The sequence below is a fragment of the Budorcas taxicolor genome, chromosome 15, assembly GCF_023091745.1.
Source record: "Budorcas taxicolor isolate Tak-1 chromosome 15, Takin1.1, whole genome shotgun sequence".
NCBI classification, from domain to species: Eukaryota; Metazoa; Chordata; class Mammalia; order Artiodactyla; family Bovidae; genus Budorcas; species Budorcas taxicolor.
In genome coordinates, this window is record NC_068924.1 from 62,566,128 (window position 1) to 62,582,915 (window position 16,788).

The window sequence follows — 16,788 nt, forward strand, 5'->3', positions numbered from 1 at the left end:
ACAAGGGAGCCTCGCAGTCTACAGTCCATCGGGTTACTAAGAGTCAGACATGACTGAAGCAACTTAGTGCGCACACACAAGGTTACAGTGAGCCCTGTTGCATGAGCTCTGAGACAGTCTTTGGGCCCCCCAATGGCAATCCCTGCCCACTTAGGCCCCCGTCAGCAGTGCTGGTCCCTGACTTCCAGATGATGTTCTTTGCAGGCCCACTAGGCCCCAAGGACAGAGGAAAAGGGGGCAGTTTGTTATTATGTACAGCCTCCTCCTTAAAGGGACTCATGCTCTCATAGATTCCTATCTGCCCTCTCCTCTGAGAAACCGAGGGTTAGCATAGCAGGCACAGGCTCCACGTGGAGTGATGGTGGCAGGATTGGGGGGGTGGGGGGTGGTCCCATAGTAGAGCATCTTGAATACCCACTTTGGGGCACAGTCTCTCTCCAGACGCCCCTGGGATGCTCATGGGCCAGTTCAGCTCTCCCCATGATATTAGGCTACAGTCCTTCCCATCACGCTGCAGAAACTGCCTTGGTCACAGCCTGCAAAGGAGGAGCTGTTAAAAACTCTTCCATTTGTATTTCCTGCATGGCTCTCCATCTGGAAATATCTTTTATCTGGCAACTTTTGCAAAGCGAACTGAATCTTGAAGGAGGTCCTGGCAGGTTTATGCTGGCCTCTCCATCACTCCAATAAGTCATTTCCACCCTAACCTTCACCAGAATCGAAGAATCGTGACTTGGTCCCGAAAACGGGACAGGCATGGCATGGCAGCAAGTCTTCCCGCCCCTGAGGCAGCTTTTTAACCCTGAAAACACCCACTGGGAGGGCAAGAGTGAAATCTAGACGATTACACTACATACACTCTCTCAACTCAAACATTACTTCAGCAGGGAAGCCCCCAGCCCCTCATGACTGTATTAGGACCCATCATTATATGACCCCGCTCCTAAGTTTTTCGTTTTTAAATATTTTTTCCTTTTTATTTATTTAAGTAGAGTTGACTTGCAGTGCTGTATTAGCTTCTGGTATACCACAAGGTGATTCAGTTTTTGGTTTTTTTTTTTCAGATTCTTTTCCATTATAGGTTATTATAAGATACTGAATAGTTCCCTGTGCTATTCAGTAGGACTTTGCTGTTTATCTACTCATTGCCAGTTTGGATCACAATGGATAATTCTACATTTTTGTGGTTGTTAAGTACTGTTGGGTTCCCCCAAACACTGCAGGCTCCTTCTGCGTTGGAAGTGAGTCCAAGAGCCTAGCCCAGCATGTATTAAGCACCCAATAATTACTTACTGAAGGAATGAATGAATAAAATGCTCTTACCTGCCTCTCCACCAGTTACTTCAAGTCCAGGGTGAAAAACAGCTTCTTTTCAGAGTCGGCGTTACTGAAAGAAAAGGAGAGGAACTTTCTGGTAGGTAGTTAGAAGTAGAATGGAGGGAGAGGGGGAAAGAGTTCTTTATCTTCAGTTAGGGAAATGTTTTCACAGGTCCCTGATAAACTAGGGACAAATGCCTCCAGGGGTTTGCAATGGCCTGAGCGTCCTTGATAGTGTGGCTGGGTGGGGCAAGTTGAGCTTTGGCATCTGGGCAAAGGGATGGATTCTAACGGTTTCTTCACTGGTTGAAAAGGCTGCTTCCTGCCCAGCTTTCTTTTTTTTTTTCTTCGTTATGTACCAGCTCAGCTTTTAACGAGGAGGAGTGGCCCCCTTCTCTAAGTGAGTGGAGGCCGGCAGAGCAGGAGCCATGCTTATCACTGCTGTTGGGCCGGTCAGCTGGATGGGCCAGCTGCTCTGAGAAGGCAAGTGTCCTGTTTGTGCCTCATACTTTGCAAATCTCACATCCCTGCAGGTCTCAGAAATCCCCCCATCCCTGCCCACCGACTTAGAAAGGCAAGTAGCCAGGCTCCCACTTGACTGGAGAGGAAATTAGAACAAAGTCCTTCCAAACCTGAAACTTGCCTCAACTAGAGTGCCAGGGAATATATATTCATGGGACTCTGGCCGTCCTGCTGACAGGAAGGTCTTTTGACAATTTATTTTTCAAGAGGAAGAGTTTCATTAGGCAAAAATCAACTAAAGGCTATGTTCAATACCTACTAAATGCTACTTGTTGGGTCTGTTTTTTGAAGATTATAATTAGGAGTAGATGGGCCCATTGTAATTAATAGCTGCCTGTCACTGAGCATGCACCATGTGCCAGGAATCCTGTATGTTTTATCTTAGTTAATCCTAATATAACCTTCTGAGATGAGTAGTAGTAATATTTCAATTTAACAGATAAGGAAATTGAGGGTCACAGAAATTCAATAACTTGCTCAAGTCACACAACTATGTAGTAAGGAGGTGGATGTGAGGTCTTCCGACTCCAGACATTTACTCTTACCATGCTATGCTCAGTTGCTCAGTCTTGTCTGACTCTTTCCGATCCCATGGACTGTAGCCCACCAGGCTCCTCTGTACATAGAACTTTCCAGGCAAGAACACTGGAGTGGGTTGCCATTTCCTACATTTGCTTGTTAACAACACATATTCTGGGGCCCACACCAAATCTACCAGATCAAAATCTCTCAGAAAGTCCCTGGATACTCAACCTCCTTGCCAGACACTAACACAGCACTATTTTATTTTTATCCCTGTACTGATCACTATCTGAGATCTTCTCACTTATGAATTTGCATATTTTCTTTCTTCCCCATTAAGTGACAAGTTCCACAAGTGCACCAACAGCACACCCAAAGTTTTATCTCCAGAATACTAAATAAGAGTAGTACCTAGTAAGTACTCAACACGTAATTACTGAATACATTAGTAGACACTGTCCAAAGCACTGTGCTAAGGATGCTGAGTTTGGAGACAGGTTAAGAGGAAGACTGGTATTTTATTGTTAAATACTAGTGTCTCCCAAGGCTATGGGGTGGGGAAATGTTGGCACACATGCCACATATTTGCCACATATTCCAGGGAAAGAAACTCAATCCTAAAAAACTTAAGTGCAAGATGACATAGCATGTCAGTGGGCGAGCCAGGTATAATGTTGTCACTTCCTCAAGGACCTTTATCTCTTACTTGAGAAGCCAAAATGAATGCATATGTAATGGAGAACAGATATATGACTCACAGCAAGGTGCTGAACAGAAATGGAATCAGATTAATTGGATTAAGGAGGAATTGGAGTGGAAATAGATGTGGAAGGTTTTCTGGAGGAAGCATTAATAGAAAGTGAGGTACCCTTGATGAATAAATACCTGGGTATTTCCTTTGTGTCAGACATGTACTGTGGGCTTTACCTAGAGTGGGGTATTCACATCTCTTACAACACCATAATGGAGTAAGTATTGTGATCATAACTTTATGGATGGGGAAACTGAGTCACAGAAAGGCTAAGAAACTTGCTACAGGTCACAGAGCTGAGGAATGAGTAGGGATAAACAGCAGAGATTTCAAAGCCCATAGTCCTAAGCACACAGTGAGTAAAGCACGTGTGACTGGCAGGAAAGAGCCTGAGTAAGTGTCTGGGTGTGGGGTCAAGAGTTGGAGGTGTTGTTCTGGGGGTAGTCATGGAATAAAGACAGGTTCAGGTTCCATTTCACTGGAATATTGTTATGATTCAACTCGACAACCTGTCTGCCATTCCCGCTTGTTTAAAGACATTGCCTGTCCAAACACACCACCCTTGGCTGTGATTACAAGTGACTCAAAGGTCGATAACCTAATCAGACATTGGCAAAGTGAGGGGAATCCCTAGGTGAGCAGCCCCCTGAGAAGAGAGCCCCCTAGCCTCTTCAGGGAGAGAAAGCCTGGTCCTGGGGACATCGATATAGGACAGGAGCCCACCTGCTGAAAAATGCCAGGAGGTGATGGAGAAGAGAGATTAATTTCAGGTGGTCTGAAAGATTAATATACTTGACTGTGGGCTGTACTGACTTCACATAACCAGTTCAGTATGTGAGGTCCACTTTCTGGTGGGAGGGTCCCTGGAGCAGGTCACCCCAAGAGGCAGGGAACATACAGAAACTAGAGACTTCAAGGTACTTTGTATAAACTTTAGTTTCGGTTTGATGGCGCATCTGCTGGGCTATTTAGATGACTTTGCCTGCATCGCTTATCCACACGTAGCAGGAAATTCCCTTGAGGACACATACTCCTCCTCTTTGAGGGTGCATATATTACAGTGGTCAGGTCATCTGGAGCTCGTCAGTCATCTGCCACTCTGGCGGTTAGGATTTTTGCCCTTCAGTGAAAGCCTCAAGTGCTGCCACTGTTTATGTTACACTGTGAATGTCACAAGGTTCTAATAGAACCTCAGACATTCCTCTGCTGCACCTGCTATAATACATTCCTTATGTAATCAAGCCCTTAATCCCATTCCTCTAGCCCCAAGGGGTCACTTTTATATCTGGGGCCATGCACAGGGAAATGTTCATCATTTCTGCTGGGGATTGTGACCAGCAGGGTCCCCTCACGGGGTGGTTGGGAAAGGTTAAGAAGATCAATGGAGTCAGTAGCGTGTGTGGGTGAGTTTAAGGAGTTGGGACATCAGAAGTGAGTTATCTAGGGGAGGGACACTGGAGAACCAGGTTCCTTCTATAGCTTCTAATCACTCATGTTTCTTTACTATCTGGGCCTTTACTATCTTGGAGAGCTGTGCCTCCCATCATGTTGTGTGGACCTGGGAAGTCACCAACACAGGCATGTGGATTTGAATGGTTACATGATCCGGACTCATGGGCCAGGGACCAAACTTGATAACATTCAATCAATGTCCTGTCGGGTCCTGGGTAAGACAGAGCAAGACATAGAGACCTAGACCAGTAGCATTAGTATTGGTGGGTGTAGCGGGGAGCCTTTTTTCATGAATCTTGGGTCATCTGGCATGGTGTGAATAAGGAAGTGGCTTGCTCATAGGGGCTGAGTGCACCCAGTGACTGGGTCTCTGGGATGTAGCCTTGATCATTTGTACATACAGACTAGCTTGGGGAGGACCTTAAGCAGGAGGCTTGCTTTAGGAGGTTTAGGAGGGGGAAGTTTTAGCCACAGTGGTAATGGGGTTTATTATGCCCAATAGGGAGGAGAGGGTTAAGTTTGGAGGTCTGTTTGGTGTTCACCTCTTTTGAGTACATGCTGAGTGGGCTATCCCCTGAGGGGAAGATCCCTGTGTTCTGGCAGGGGCACCTTGGCAGATGATGTGGGTAACTGGGTAGTCATTCTCTGAGTGGTGGTTGTCTGAGATCAGGTCATCACCTGGAAGGCTGTGATAGGCTCCCTGGGCAAGTGCAGCTCTTGACCCAGGTCGTGGATGCATAGGCTGATATTAGAAAGGCTGTCACAAGGATGCACAGGGTAGAAGGCGTGTTAGAGGTCACAAGTTGTTATGTGCTGGGCATCCAACTGGGCATTGTAACTATGGTAGAGGAATCTTCAGAAGTGGACACTAAAATGCAGAGTCACATTCCTTTTTTATTATCCTGCTGGCTGCTTAGGATAATGTAATCTGTTTGGCAGGTGGTGCTGGGGAAGAAGAGTGGTACACTCCAAACAGATAGGAATGCCAGTGTGGGTGCCACATTGCCCAGTTGTCCTGGCATTGAGTAGGAAAACTGTGTCCCAGACTGAGCCTACATCAGCCATATCAGGTGGAGCCAGCTAGTGAAAACCTACAGGTTTGGCACTAACATTTTCAGATGTGTAGGCTCCGCAGTGGTATTCAGGGATGTCATTCATAATGCTAGGGGGCATCTGTATCCCACAGTGTGAAGGGCTGTCCTTGCTTCAACATCGTGTGGTAGGGAATAGAAAGCCTCAGACACGTTCTTTTAGAACATCAGTGTTGAAAATCAGGATCTCTTTTGCTTTTCTCCAAGATCCACATGGTGGTAGGTGTCGGTCCAAGGGCTTTCCCTACAAGAAGGGTCTGAAATTAGCCAGGCTTTAAATTCATCATAAATTCCATCATGGGGGACATTTTAGAGGCTGGTGGTGCTTGTTCACCAGGCTGGTAAAAACATAGTATCGGGGATTTTACTGTACTGCGTATGGCCAAAGGGTCCCAGTTTAAGATGTGCCCTTGGTCTGGACATTAATCCTTTGTGGATTGAGTGCTGATTGAAAAAGGATAGAAGAATGGAGGACCAGGGGCGTTTGCAGCCGTTGGATACAGGAATTTATGACTGGAGCCTGGATCTCCCATTAGAATCAGTAAAGGCAAAATGAGGTCATTTTGTTATGGGTGAGGGGCCCATAGGAGCAGGGATCAAGGGAGATAAAAGTAGTAAAAGAAAACTGATTTGGGAAACCACATGCCATTTTGTAGCTTTAAGAAAAAAAAAAAGCCAACTCTGTAGACATCTTCAGAATTTAGTTTTATAATAAAAACTGTTTGAATAATTAGACCTTCACATTCCTGAAGATAAAATAAACATGTACTCTTATATCTCATCTTGCTCAATAAAATTGTTCAGAAGATCAAACGTGGTAAAGACAATGTAAAATTTAACATTTTAATACTGACGTAGTACACTGTTTTACTTAACATTTTGGGGAGTAACTGCCTCTGACTTCAACTCAAGAAAACACTTTTTGTTGCTAATGTAATCAGTTTTTGTAATGGCGTCAGCAAATAAAGGGATGCTTATTATTCAAAAAAAAAAAAAGATGCATTATCGCCGAGTCCATGGTAGCACTATGGGAGGGGCGAGCCAGTAATAGACAGGGGTCCTGTCCACCATGACCGGCACGTGCAAATCTGGCTCAGGGAACCTGGGATAAGGGCCCATCTCAATCTGTTTGTCACTGGGAATGTGGTTAGGCTTTTGTCCTCAGTCATTCTGCTGAGACTGACAAAGTGCACCCAGCTCTCTCCCCTAGGATTAAATATTTCTGGGAGAGCAGTAGAATATGGCTGGAAAAGGTGAATGTAGCCTCATATTGGAGGTGGTTCTGAATGTCAGTCTCTAAGACTATGAACTTAATGAGCCATTAGTTCTTTGCAGACTTTTGAGCAGAAGAAGGGATGTGACTGGATTGCACTGGGGCTGGACTGGGGTGGGAGAGGCAGGAGGTGTCTTTGCTGTCTTCCTCTCCCTGGAATCTTATTCTCCGGATGCAGGTTCTCCTTATTGGAAAGGCCTCCCTTCGTCCCCAGAATAAGACGCTGATAACCCTGACTGCCCACTTCCTTTCCCCACAGCACATGCACCATCCAACCCCCTATCTGTTTACTGGCCTATTTGTTTAGTGTCGGTCTCTCTCTCTCTAGTTTGCAGGTACCATTCAGGCAAGAGCAGTGTTTGTTTTGTTCACATAAATGTATCTCCGGGGCCTAGAACAGGTCCCGCCATGTCTTAGGCATCCTAAGGTGAATAGGTGAATAGAGTGTATTATTGCCTCATTTGATGAAAGGGAAAATTGATGCCCAGGAGAAGTAAGCAACTCATCCAGATAAGACAGTTAGTGGTTGCCAGAGTCAAGATTTGAGTCCAGAAAAGCCTGATTACAAAGACTGCTCTTCCCGTAGGGTACAATACTCCAGAGGAGACAGACCATTATAACTGAGAAAAAGGGTCTTTAATAAACTGAAGTGGGAACCTCGACAGAAGAAGAAGGTTAGGTGGTGATGGAAGAGAGATGAAAAATCCACTTGACTCCACGCTTGGAGTCCGGGAGGACAGGAGAGTCCTTGGATACCCATCTGAGCATGCTGTGGCAGGTACAGTGCTGGACACCAAGGATTTAAAAGTAAACAAGACACAGTCCCCATCTTGAGAAGCTCACCATGCAGGGGTGGTGTGTCGAGGGTACACTTAACTGAATTCAGGGAGCAGGAAGGATCCCCAAACCCCCACACAGCATCACATGGGCATGCTGCCGGCTCCCTTAGCCAGGCACTGGCTGAGTAGCAGCATCTCATGGTCCTGTTCATCTGTTCAGTACAGTCACTGAACACGTGGGTTGTACCAGATGACGTGGTGATATTACAGATACAGAGGCGGGTTAGACAAGGGTCCATTCTCAGGTGCATACAGAAGCAAGAGGTGGCAAAGCTTTCACTCTGATTCATTCCCCAGCTAGAAAACAAGTGCTTCCCACATGCCAAACACTGCTAGACTCTGAGGATAAAACAATGAACCAAGTAGTTAACATCCCTATACTCAAGGAACTTACAAGTGGTACATAATTGTATGTGGTATTATTGTTACTATTATTAATAACAGCAATGACTGGCAAGGGCTAAGTGCCAACTGCTGTCAAAACACTTATGTGATTTATTTCACATATCCCTTTCAATGACCCTATGGTTACCCCAATATTACAGAGGAAGAAACTGAAGCTGCCATCTCCCTAAAGTCTATGATTTTCTGGGAGCACAAAGGAGAGTGTAACTAACTGTGATAAAGTCAGAAAAGGTTTTACAGGATTTTTCAGAGGGCACCTAAGGACATATGAGTGTCCTCGAAGCAGAAACACTGGGGCAAGAATCTGGAATGGTGAATACCATTACAAATGGTGAATACCATTTGAAGCATAATACCTGCTTCAAAGGGTAGTTGAGAGAAGTCATCAGGATAAGATATGTAAAACCTGAGCCCCGTGCCTGGCAAGAATTCGATATTCTCAAATGTTTGCTCTCCTTCAGGTCCCCCGTGGTGGCCGGAACACGTGACCACTCTCTCCATGCACTTGGATTTTTTAGAAGACATACAAGTCATCTTGCCCGTGGAGGTCACTCCGGGATGATCTCTGCCCTCAATTCAGAGTTGGAATGTTTGTCATTGCCAGCCAGGGCAACTCTTCATTGTATGAGGTCGTAGTACAAACACACACACACACACACACACACACAGGGTTGCTGGGGAGTTTGTGGTAGACACCAGCCTCTCTTTTGGATCAAAATAACTGAGTGGTCTTTGTGGCTGGTCTAGAGGAACACATTACATGAGTAAATTAGCAGTTCCCCCATGACATGAGCGACCACGGGGCGCACACTCACAGACAACGCCTGACTCACCGTGGGGCCTCTCCAAGTCACAGCCCATGAATAGATGCTCTTCCTTCCTCCCAGAGAAGCCAGGGTGCCAAATACCCCGGAGAAGCTTAAAGGCTCGTCCCTGCTATGGAACAGTATTATTTTACAAGACTAATCTAACGATCACTTCTTCTGGCTCCTGGAAGAAGAAAAAAACCGTTCCCTCTCGACACTGCACTCATCGGAGGCCGATGATGTAATCCTGGTGACTTCCCCAATCAGCTCTAGGCCGCCTGCCCCCCCACCCCCGCCCCCCGGACGTCTTCCCAGCTAATTGCCCTGCTTCGCACCTGTTCCTTCTTGGGAGGCTCTGGCACCCTAGCGCCTGGGGCCTGTGCTACCTCCTGTCTCTGCCAGGACACCCGCAGGCCCTGGTGGACAGCCAGGCCCCCTCCACAGCCTGGGGCTGAGCGGATACTTCCTTCTCACTTCTGCTCAGGGTCAGTGGCTGTTCTGCGAGGGGGTTGCAAGCCCACGGCTCGGGGGCTGGGCCTGTGGGCCGCCTGGGTGTCTGTCTGACCGGATGGAACGTGGCTCTCGCCGTGAGCTCTCACACCATGTGTGCTCTGCGTGGCACCCCTGTGTCTTCAGGGCAGGGCCACTGCAGACGGCACCTGCCTGATGGCGCACATCCTAATTCAGACCCTCCTTTTCTGCCTCAGAAACTGGAGAAGACTCATGATTACAGCTTTGAACCAGCTCCAACAGGCCCTCTGATTCCAAGAAGCCATCCTTGATGCCGTGCCTGCATAGCACCCCCCTCTCCTAGGGCTCCTCCTGCTGCTCTTCTCCCCTGCACCTCCGGCCGGTCTTTACTTTTTCCTCAGAGAGACACAGCTGAACATCTAAGCACACTCACTCCATGGAGCACCCTATTATTCCAGTACAGGGATGCTTCAGGCTATACTAGAAAGTTCAGAGGCTCAACACAGGCTTGGATCTGAAGCCTGGCTCAGCCACTTACTAGCTGGACCAATTCAGATAAGGTACACGGTCTCTCAGAACCTCAGCACCCTCATTTCTAAAACAGGGACAACAGTCCCCACCTTGCAGGGCTGTCGGGTGGATTAAACGAGATAAGGCAAGGAGAGAAAGAGCCTGTGCGAGTGCCAGTACGGCATGGCCCAAGCAGGACTGTCTCAGCCAGCAGTAATTTCAGTGCATGGATTTGATCTGCTCTTCATTAGATGTGAAATTCTAATTTGGCTCTTCCTTTGAACCCCTCAGGGTGTATGTGTGTGGGTGTATATGTGTATGTGTGTATGTGTGTGTGTATGTGTGTGTGTGTGCGCACTCAGTTTCTCAGTCTTGTCTGACTCTTTGCAACCCCATGGACTGTAGTCCACCAAGCCCCTCTGTTCATGGGATTCTCCAGGCAAGAATATTGGAGTGGGTTGCCATCCCCTTTTCCAGGGGATCTTCCTGACCCAGGGATCGAACCCAGGTCTCTCTCATTGAAGGCAGATTCTTTACTGTCTGAGCCATCAGGGAAGCCCCAAGGCACAAGGATAGGCAAACAGAAGTCACTCATAAGTAGCTGGGTTTGTGTTGGCTGCATGTTGATAAAAGAGACTCCTGACTCCTACCTCTTCTTGTCCTTTTTTTTTTTTTTAGCTGTGCTGGATCTTAGTTGGGACACCAGGGGTCTATTTGCGGCATGCAAGATCTAGTTCCTTGACCTGGGATTGAACCCGGGCTCCCTGCATTGGGCACATGGAGTTTAAGCCACTGGACCACCAAGGAAGTCCCCTCGCCTTCCTTTGTCCTCACCACAAGGCTCCTATCAGCAGCTCTCTAAACCTCGTCTCTTTGGTCCCGGGCTTTGGGGCCACATCAGGCTCTCCTTTCTTTGTGCCCCTAGTGAGCTCACCGGCTCTTGAGGTCCTGGTTTCCGTGCTGTCGTTGCATCCCTGAAATGGCTACTTTCCCACGAGAGCCTTGTCTCTCATCTGCCTCCCCAACGTTTGTCATCTATCTGCTGGGCCAGGCCCTACCTCAGGTTGACAGCTCACCAGGCCTCACCCTCCAAGTCTCTTCTGAGCATAAGCAGCCCAGCCTGATCCAAAGATAACCTTTTATACCTGACAGTACCGCCTACCATCCAACTAGGAGCTTGTCAATAACCGGGCCATCGCTCTTCCTGCAGCGGCTGACAACACAGGTACCCACCAAGTCTGCTCTGGGATAGTGGAGTAAAATTATTCTGGTGGTGGAGGTGATGCTGAGCACATGAGTTGGAATCTAGGGGAATCTGAATCTAGTCCAGCCTCCTTGTTTTGTGAACAGACGCCTCATCCTCTTTGGATCTGCAGCAATAAGCACAGCCCTTGGCATAGAGCAGGCACTCAATAAATAAACACAGGGGAATTGAAAAGACCAAGGACACATTTTTTTTAAACTAGCAGGCTCCCTTTCTCAATGCCTGTTGATGTCCAATTCATTTCTCTAGCAAATAAGAAATTTCTTTTGCAAATAAAGTTAGCTCACGTCTAATCTCTCATAATCTTTCCTTCCCTTTACTTCTGTGGTTGAAAATAAACTTATACCCGAAAAGAAAGAGATCTGATCCCGTCTTCTTTCCTCTTTCATCTTCTCTTAATCTTAGGATCATGGCTGGGCTCTCTGAAACTCAGGGCCATTTTCAGAAACTAGCGCTGATGAAGGAAATATGACACAATCGAACATTTTTCTTATCTGGCAGTGTGGTCTGGTGGTTCGCACAGAGGCTCTGCGAGTCGGAAGTCTGGCTTTCTATTTCTGGGGCTTAAGTGAAACCATGTAACAGCAGTCTTTGCAGCGCTCACTCTTGCTTTCTCTTTCTCTTGCTCCCTGTAATGAGTCCGAAAGGGAATGGCTTTAGCCACAGCAGTTGGTATTTCAACCAAGAAAGGAAGCGTCCCACCCTGCTGGCCCCCGCTTCAGCCTTGGTTGAGGCTGTGAGGGTTAGTGGTGAACAGATGAAAGATAATCCAGAGAAATGGAAAGTGAGGGTGATGTACCCCAGAGTGGTTTGGGGCTGAGAGTCTGAAGACACCGTGATGACTGGTTTAACCACATCAAACTAAAGCTTTACTCTTGCTACAACCCAGAAGCCTGAAATTGCCAGAGCTCTCGGGGTGGGGGCTGCGGTGGGGATCTTATTCGGCTAAGGAGCACCCTGTGTGCCTGGAAAAGGAGATGGGAAATCACTGGGTTTGCCTTCCAGAGAGTAATTTCAGAAGTGAGAAAATGGGGAACTCCTTTGAACTGCAGTAGAAAAATGGGAAGAGAGAGGGAGAAAGATCCCAAAAAAGAGGGGGTATATATATATATAGTTGATTTACTTTGCTGTACAGTAGAAACTAACATGACATCGAAAGCAATCATATGCCAATAAAAATGAAAACAGCAAAGAAAGAAAAGAACCAAAGTGACAACGAATTTAATGAAACCAGAAAGGGACAAAAAGAGGCAGGAATTAAAATGAGATCCTCGGAGGGCAGAAGACTACGAGGACACACTTTATTGCTGGCCTAGGAGAATTTACACGGTGGCTTGTGAAGGGCCTCCTAAGAGGGTATTTGTGTCAAACCAGCCTAACAGAGATAGAGGCATAAATTTCCTAGGAATTCTACTATACTCCAAACTTCGAAGTACTTCAAGTTTTGAACAGCCTGAACCTTGGCAGAAAACTTTCAGCCTTTGATTGATCAAATTCTCCCACTGTAACTATGCAAGTTCTGGAACTGTATCTAGAAAGAATAGGGCCAGTTGGGGGAAAATAGTCATTTAACATGCCATTTCCTTCCTCATTTCTACTCCGCTGATCTTTAGGTCTCAATTCCTGCTACTGTAGTTGTTGTTTTAACAACCAGGAAGCTATGAGACCTTTTGGGTTATCTTTAGAGTAACACCCTGCAGAAAGTTTTAGGCTGAGCCTTGGGCTGGGCCATCAGATGGCATTTGCCATGGGCTTATTGCTTTGAGTTCTCTCTACTGGGATGGTTTAAACGTTATATTTTCCCTGTTAGTTATATGTGCATTTTGTGAAGTCTCAGACTACGGTGGGAATATGTTGTTTTATGAGCTCTCAGTGGTAACACACAAAGAAGGAGGCTGTTTTGTGTGCTTTGGGGGTGCTTTAAGGAAAAAAATCTCTCTGGAGAGGCAACACTAAGCAAAGGACGCTGTAGTTAGAAAAACCTTAATTTGAATTCTGGCTCAGCCCTTTGTACAGGCAAGCCACTCACTCACTGAATCTCCACTGTTCGTCTATAAATGAGGATTATAAAGCCCTCTTCAGGCTGTTGTGAGGATTTAGTAAGACGTAGAATTGGTGTAATTTCTGGAACATAGTAAGTGGTAATTCACTGCCCCTCTATGCAACCTGTGACAATTTTTAAAAATTAAAAAAGGGGTTTTCACTGTGGAGATTTCTCTCTAGTGTATTGATGTTTATGGAGAAAAAGCCTTAGTTGGCAAAGGCTTTCAAATTGGTATGGGCTTCCCTGGTGGCTCAGATGGTAAGGAATCTCCCTGCAATGTGGGAGACTTGGGTTTGATCCTGGGTCAGGAATATCCCCTGGAGAAGAAACTGGAGACCCACTCAAGTACTCTTGCTGGGATGATGCTACAGACAGAGGAGCCTGCTGGACTACAGTCCGTGGGTTCACAAAGAGTTGGACTTGTATAAGCTCATTTTTGTACAGGGATCAAATCAGCAATAACTCCCATGTGAAGTGGAGCTGAGCAAGGTCCCTGCACTGCTCTAGAAGACGGCAGCAAAGGAAGAGCAAAGCACTTGTGTCATTTTGATTCTAGTGTGTTACCACCTTTATGTATCAGATAACATAGCTTAAGCTGGGCCCAGACATGTTGGAACCAGGCTAGAGGACCTGTGGGGCACCATCCCTGCCCAGGATCCAGTTACCTGCAGGACTAAGCTGCTTCTCAGAAGATGACTTGTCTCAGGGAGGGGCAAAGTTGAGGGATATTTGTCCAATTCAAGGACAATGGGTAACAGTGGAGAGAGGGCAAAATTGGTTCTGATGACAGCTAAAGCATCCACAACAGAGCCCTGGAACAAGAGCACTATAATAAGAGTGAGTGAAAACTGAATCAAAGGTTTCTCACTCGAATATTTGGGGAATAGAAAGACGTAAGACATCGGGGCTAGGTCCTTGGCTGTGAGCAAAGATGGTACTAGTGGCTTCAAAAGATGATTGCCTTGGTTTGGGCAACAGCATGGTGTTTTTGATTTGTTTTTAGATTTTTTTTTTCCTACCTAGTGATGTGAAGATTTATTTAGTTTTCATTTGGGGGCAATTAAAATATTAATATTTTACAAGACTGCAAAATACATCCTGAAAAACACAACACCAGTGCTCTGATTCTCTACTTCTCCAAATCAGAGCAACGTCACATCTGTTTAAAGAAGAACAGATTATAATTGACAGAGATATCAGGATTTTGTCAAGATTCATCAATATTAATTTGAAAAGATTATGTACTGAAAACAGCAACATGTATAAGGAAGCTACACCCAATTTTGACCCACAGATGCATTCACCTGTTCAACACATTTATTGAATGAATACCTGTTATGTGCCAAGTTGGACATCAGTGTGTTTGGTGCAGACATCAGTGCTGTCAATACACAGAGTCCACAAGAAATATTCCTAGGAAATTTTGTGCCAAGACTATTTTTTGGGGAAATGTGATGGATCTGGAGCCCCCCGCAGAGCTGGAGCCAGGGGAGCCTATAAAATCATACCTGATTACAACACCCTGTGACCTTGTTTTATCTGCAGACTTAGATGCACAGTGGTTTAGACACATAACTCTTATCTGTGAGAAGAAAAAAAAATCGGCTCAACCAGGTGATTTCTAAGATCTCTATTTTGTTTGAACATCCACAAACTGAAACTCAAAGTAAGCAGTAACAAATCACTAACCTGGCATTTTCAAAGCAGCATATATTACTTTGGGATCAGTTTGATATGGCCTTGGCTGATCAGCTTCTGAAATGGTCCACATCTTCCCCTTCTTGCTTTTACCTCTCTTTTAGCAGGATCAGGCACTACTTCGCTGTATGCCCTTGCTGCCATGTAGAATTACAGGCCCCCAGATAATAGCCAATAGGGATTTCAAAAGGAATTCATCTGATTTTTAAATATTGGCAAATGATTCAAAAATATTTTTAAAACCTTGCATGGGCCAACACTGTGTACAATCAAACAACAACGACAACAAAAAGAGCAAGCTAACTTTAACCTATTGTATCTGGTTTGCAATCTGATTTTTATAATTAGGACTGGACTGAGTTAGGAGAACTGGAATCCAGTCATACCTTCCTCTGATCTCTGCATGGCCTTGACCAAGTCATCAAACTTCCCTGGGACCCAAATTTCCTCATTTTATGATGAGATTTTAGAATTCAATATTCCTTCCAACTCGGAAAGCTTGTGCCTATGTTCTAGAGCAAGGCATCATGAATGGACATGTTGGCTCATGATTATGTTCCTGTTTTGTGTTCAAGACTAGAAAGTGCAACCCATGTCCTTTCGGTCGGGAGGCAAGGAGGTTCTGGAGGAACTTAATGGCCTACCTTTCCTCCTCTTCCCTTTAGTATTTTGAAACTACTGAGAACTAGACCAGGAGGCCAAATGGGAATTAAATTGTGATATATGTTTTAGGGCAGGTAAAGCTGAATAATGATCTTGCTTTTAACCTGTGGCCAGAGTCAGAGCCTCCCATTACCTCTTCCCAACTTCAGGCCCAGCGACCTGCTTGCAGACAGTTAGGGCTACAGAACAGAACCTGACACTGACATTCTTAATGAGAACCTGGCCTCGTCATCTCATGGGAGCGTTCCTGAGTGACAGCCAGCACCCAGCATGCCCCACCGAGTCGTGCCCCAGGTGTGCTCACCTGGACCAGGAGCTCCAGGAAGTAGAAGCAGAGAGGAAACCTGACTCTGCCTGCAGAGAGGCCACCAGGGACAGAAACAGGGCTGCTGCTAGTCCACATGGCGCCTTTGGAAGAATTTTTTTAAAGATTCCCTTTCCTCCAAGCAGACACAACCATATCTTGGGTCACAGCTTGGCAAGCAGGAAACAAGCCCAACTCAACCACTTGGCTGCATGATCACAGCAATGGCTGGTTTAGGAGCTCACGTTGTAGGGGCTGAGGACAGAACAGCAAGGTGGGGATCTTGAGGGCTCCCTCTATACACTCGAAGTTATTGTCATAAGTTTGATGGTAACACTGACCAGTATCGTGGCCACTAGTCACATGGAGCTACATAAACTGACATTGAAATTAATTGAAACTAAAAATTTCAGCTCTCAGTCATACTGCTGCTGCTGCTGCTACTGCTAAGTCACTTCAGTTGTGTCTGACTCTGTGCGACGCCATAGACTTCAGCCCATCAGACTTCCCCGTCCCTGGGATTCTCCAGGCACGAACACTGGAGTGGGTTGCCATTTCCTTCTCCAATGCATGAAAGTGAAAGGTGAAAGGGAAGTTGCTCAGTCGTGTCCGACTCTCAGCGACCCCATGGACTGCAGCCTATCAGGCTTCTCCATCCATGGTATTTTCTAGGCAAGAGTACTGGAGTGGGGTGCCATTGCCTTCTCCACTCAGTCATACTAGCTCCATGTTAAGTGCTCAATAGCCATACAAGGGCTTCCCTGGTGGCTCAGATAGTAAGGAATCCTCCTGCAATGTGGGAGACCTGGGTTCAATCCCTGGGTTGGGAAGATCCTCTGGAGGAGGAAATGGCAAC

The 16,788-nt window shown here is 46.2% G+C and overlaps 1 protein-coding gene across 1 annotated transcript in view; it reads right to left on the reverse strand.

Moving 5' to 3' along the window:
- Positions 1-16,031, reverse strand: part of LMO2 (LIM domain only 2) — a 37,461-nt gene extending 21,430 nt beyond the window's left edge. The window contains exons 1-2 of the mRNA XM_052652179.1: positions 15,933-16,031; positions 13,933-14,079 (exon numbers count right to left, since the gene is read on the reverse strand). Of these exons, the coding sequence (XP_052508139.1) occupies positions 13,933-14,079; positions 15,933-16,031 (246 nt within the window). The remainder of the gene's footprint in view (positions 1-13,932; positions 14,080-15,932) is intronic.
- Positions 16,032-16,788: the final 757 nt, after the last annotated feature.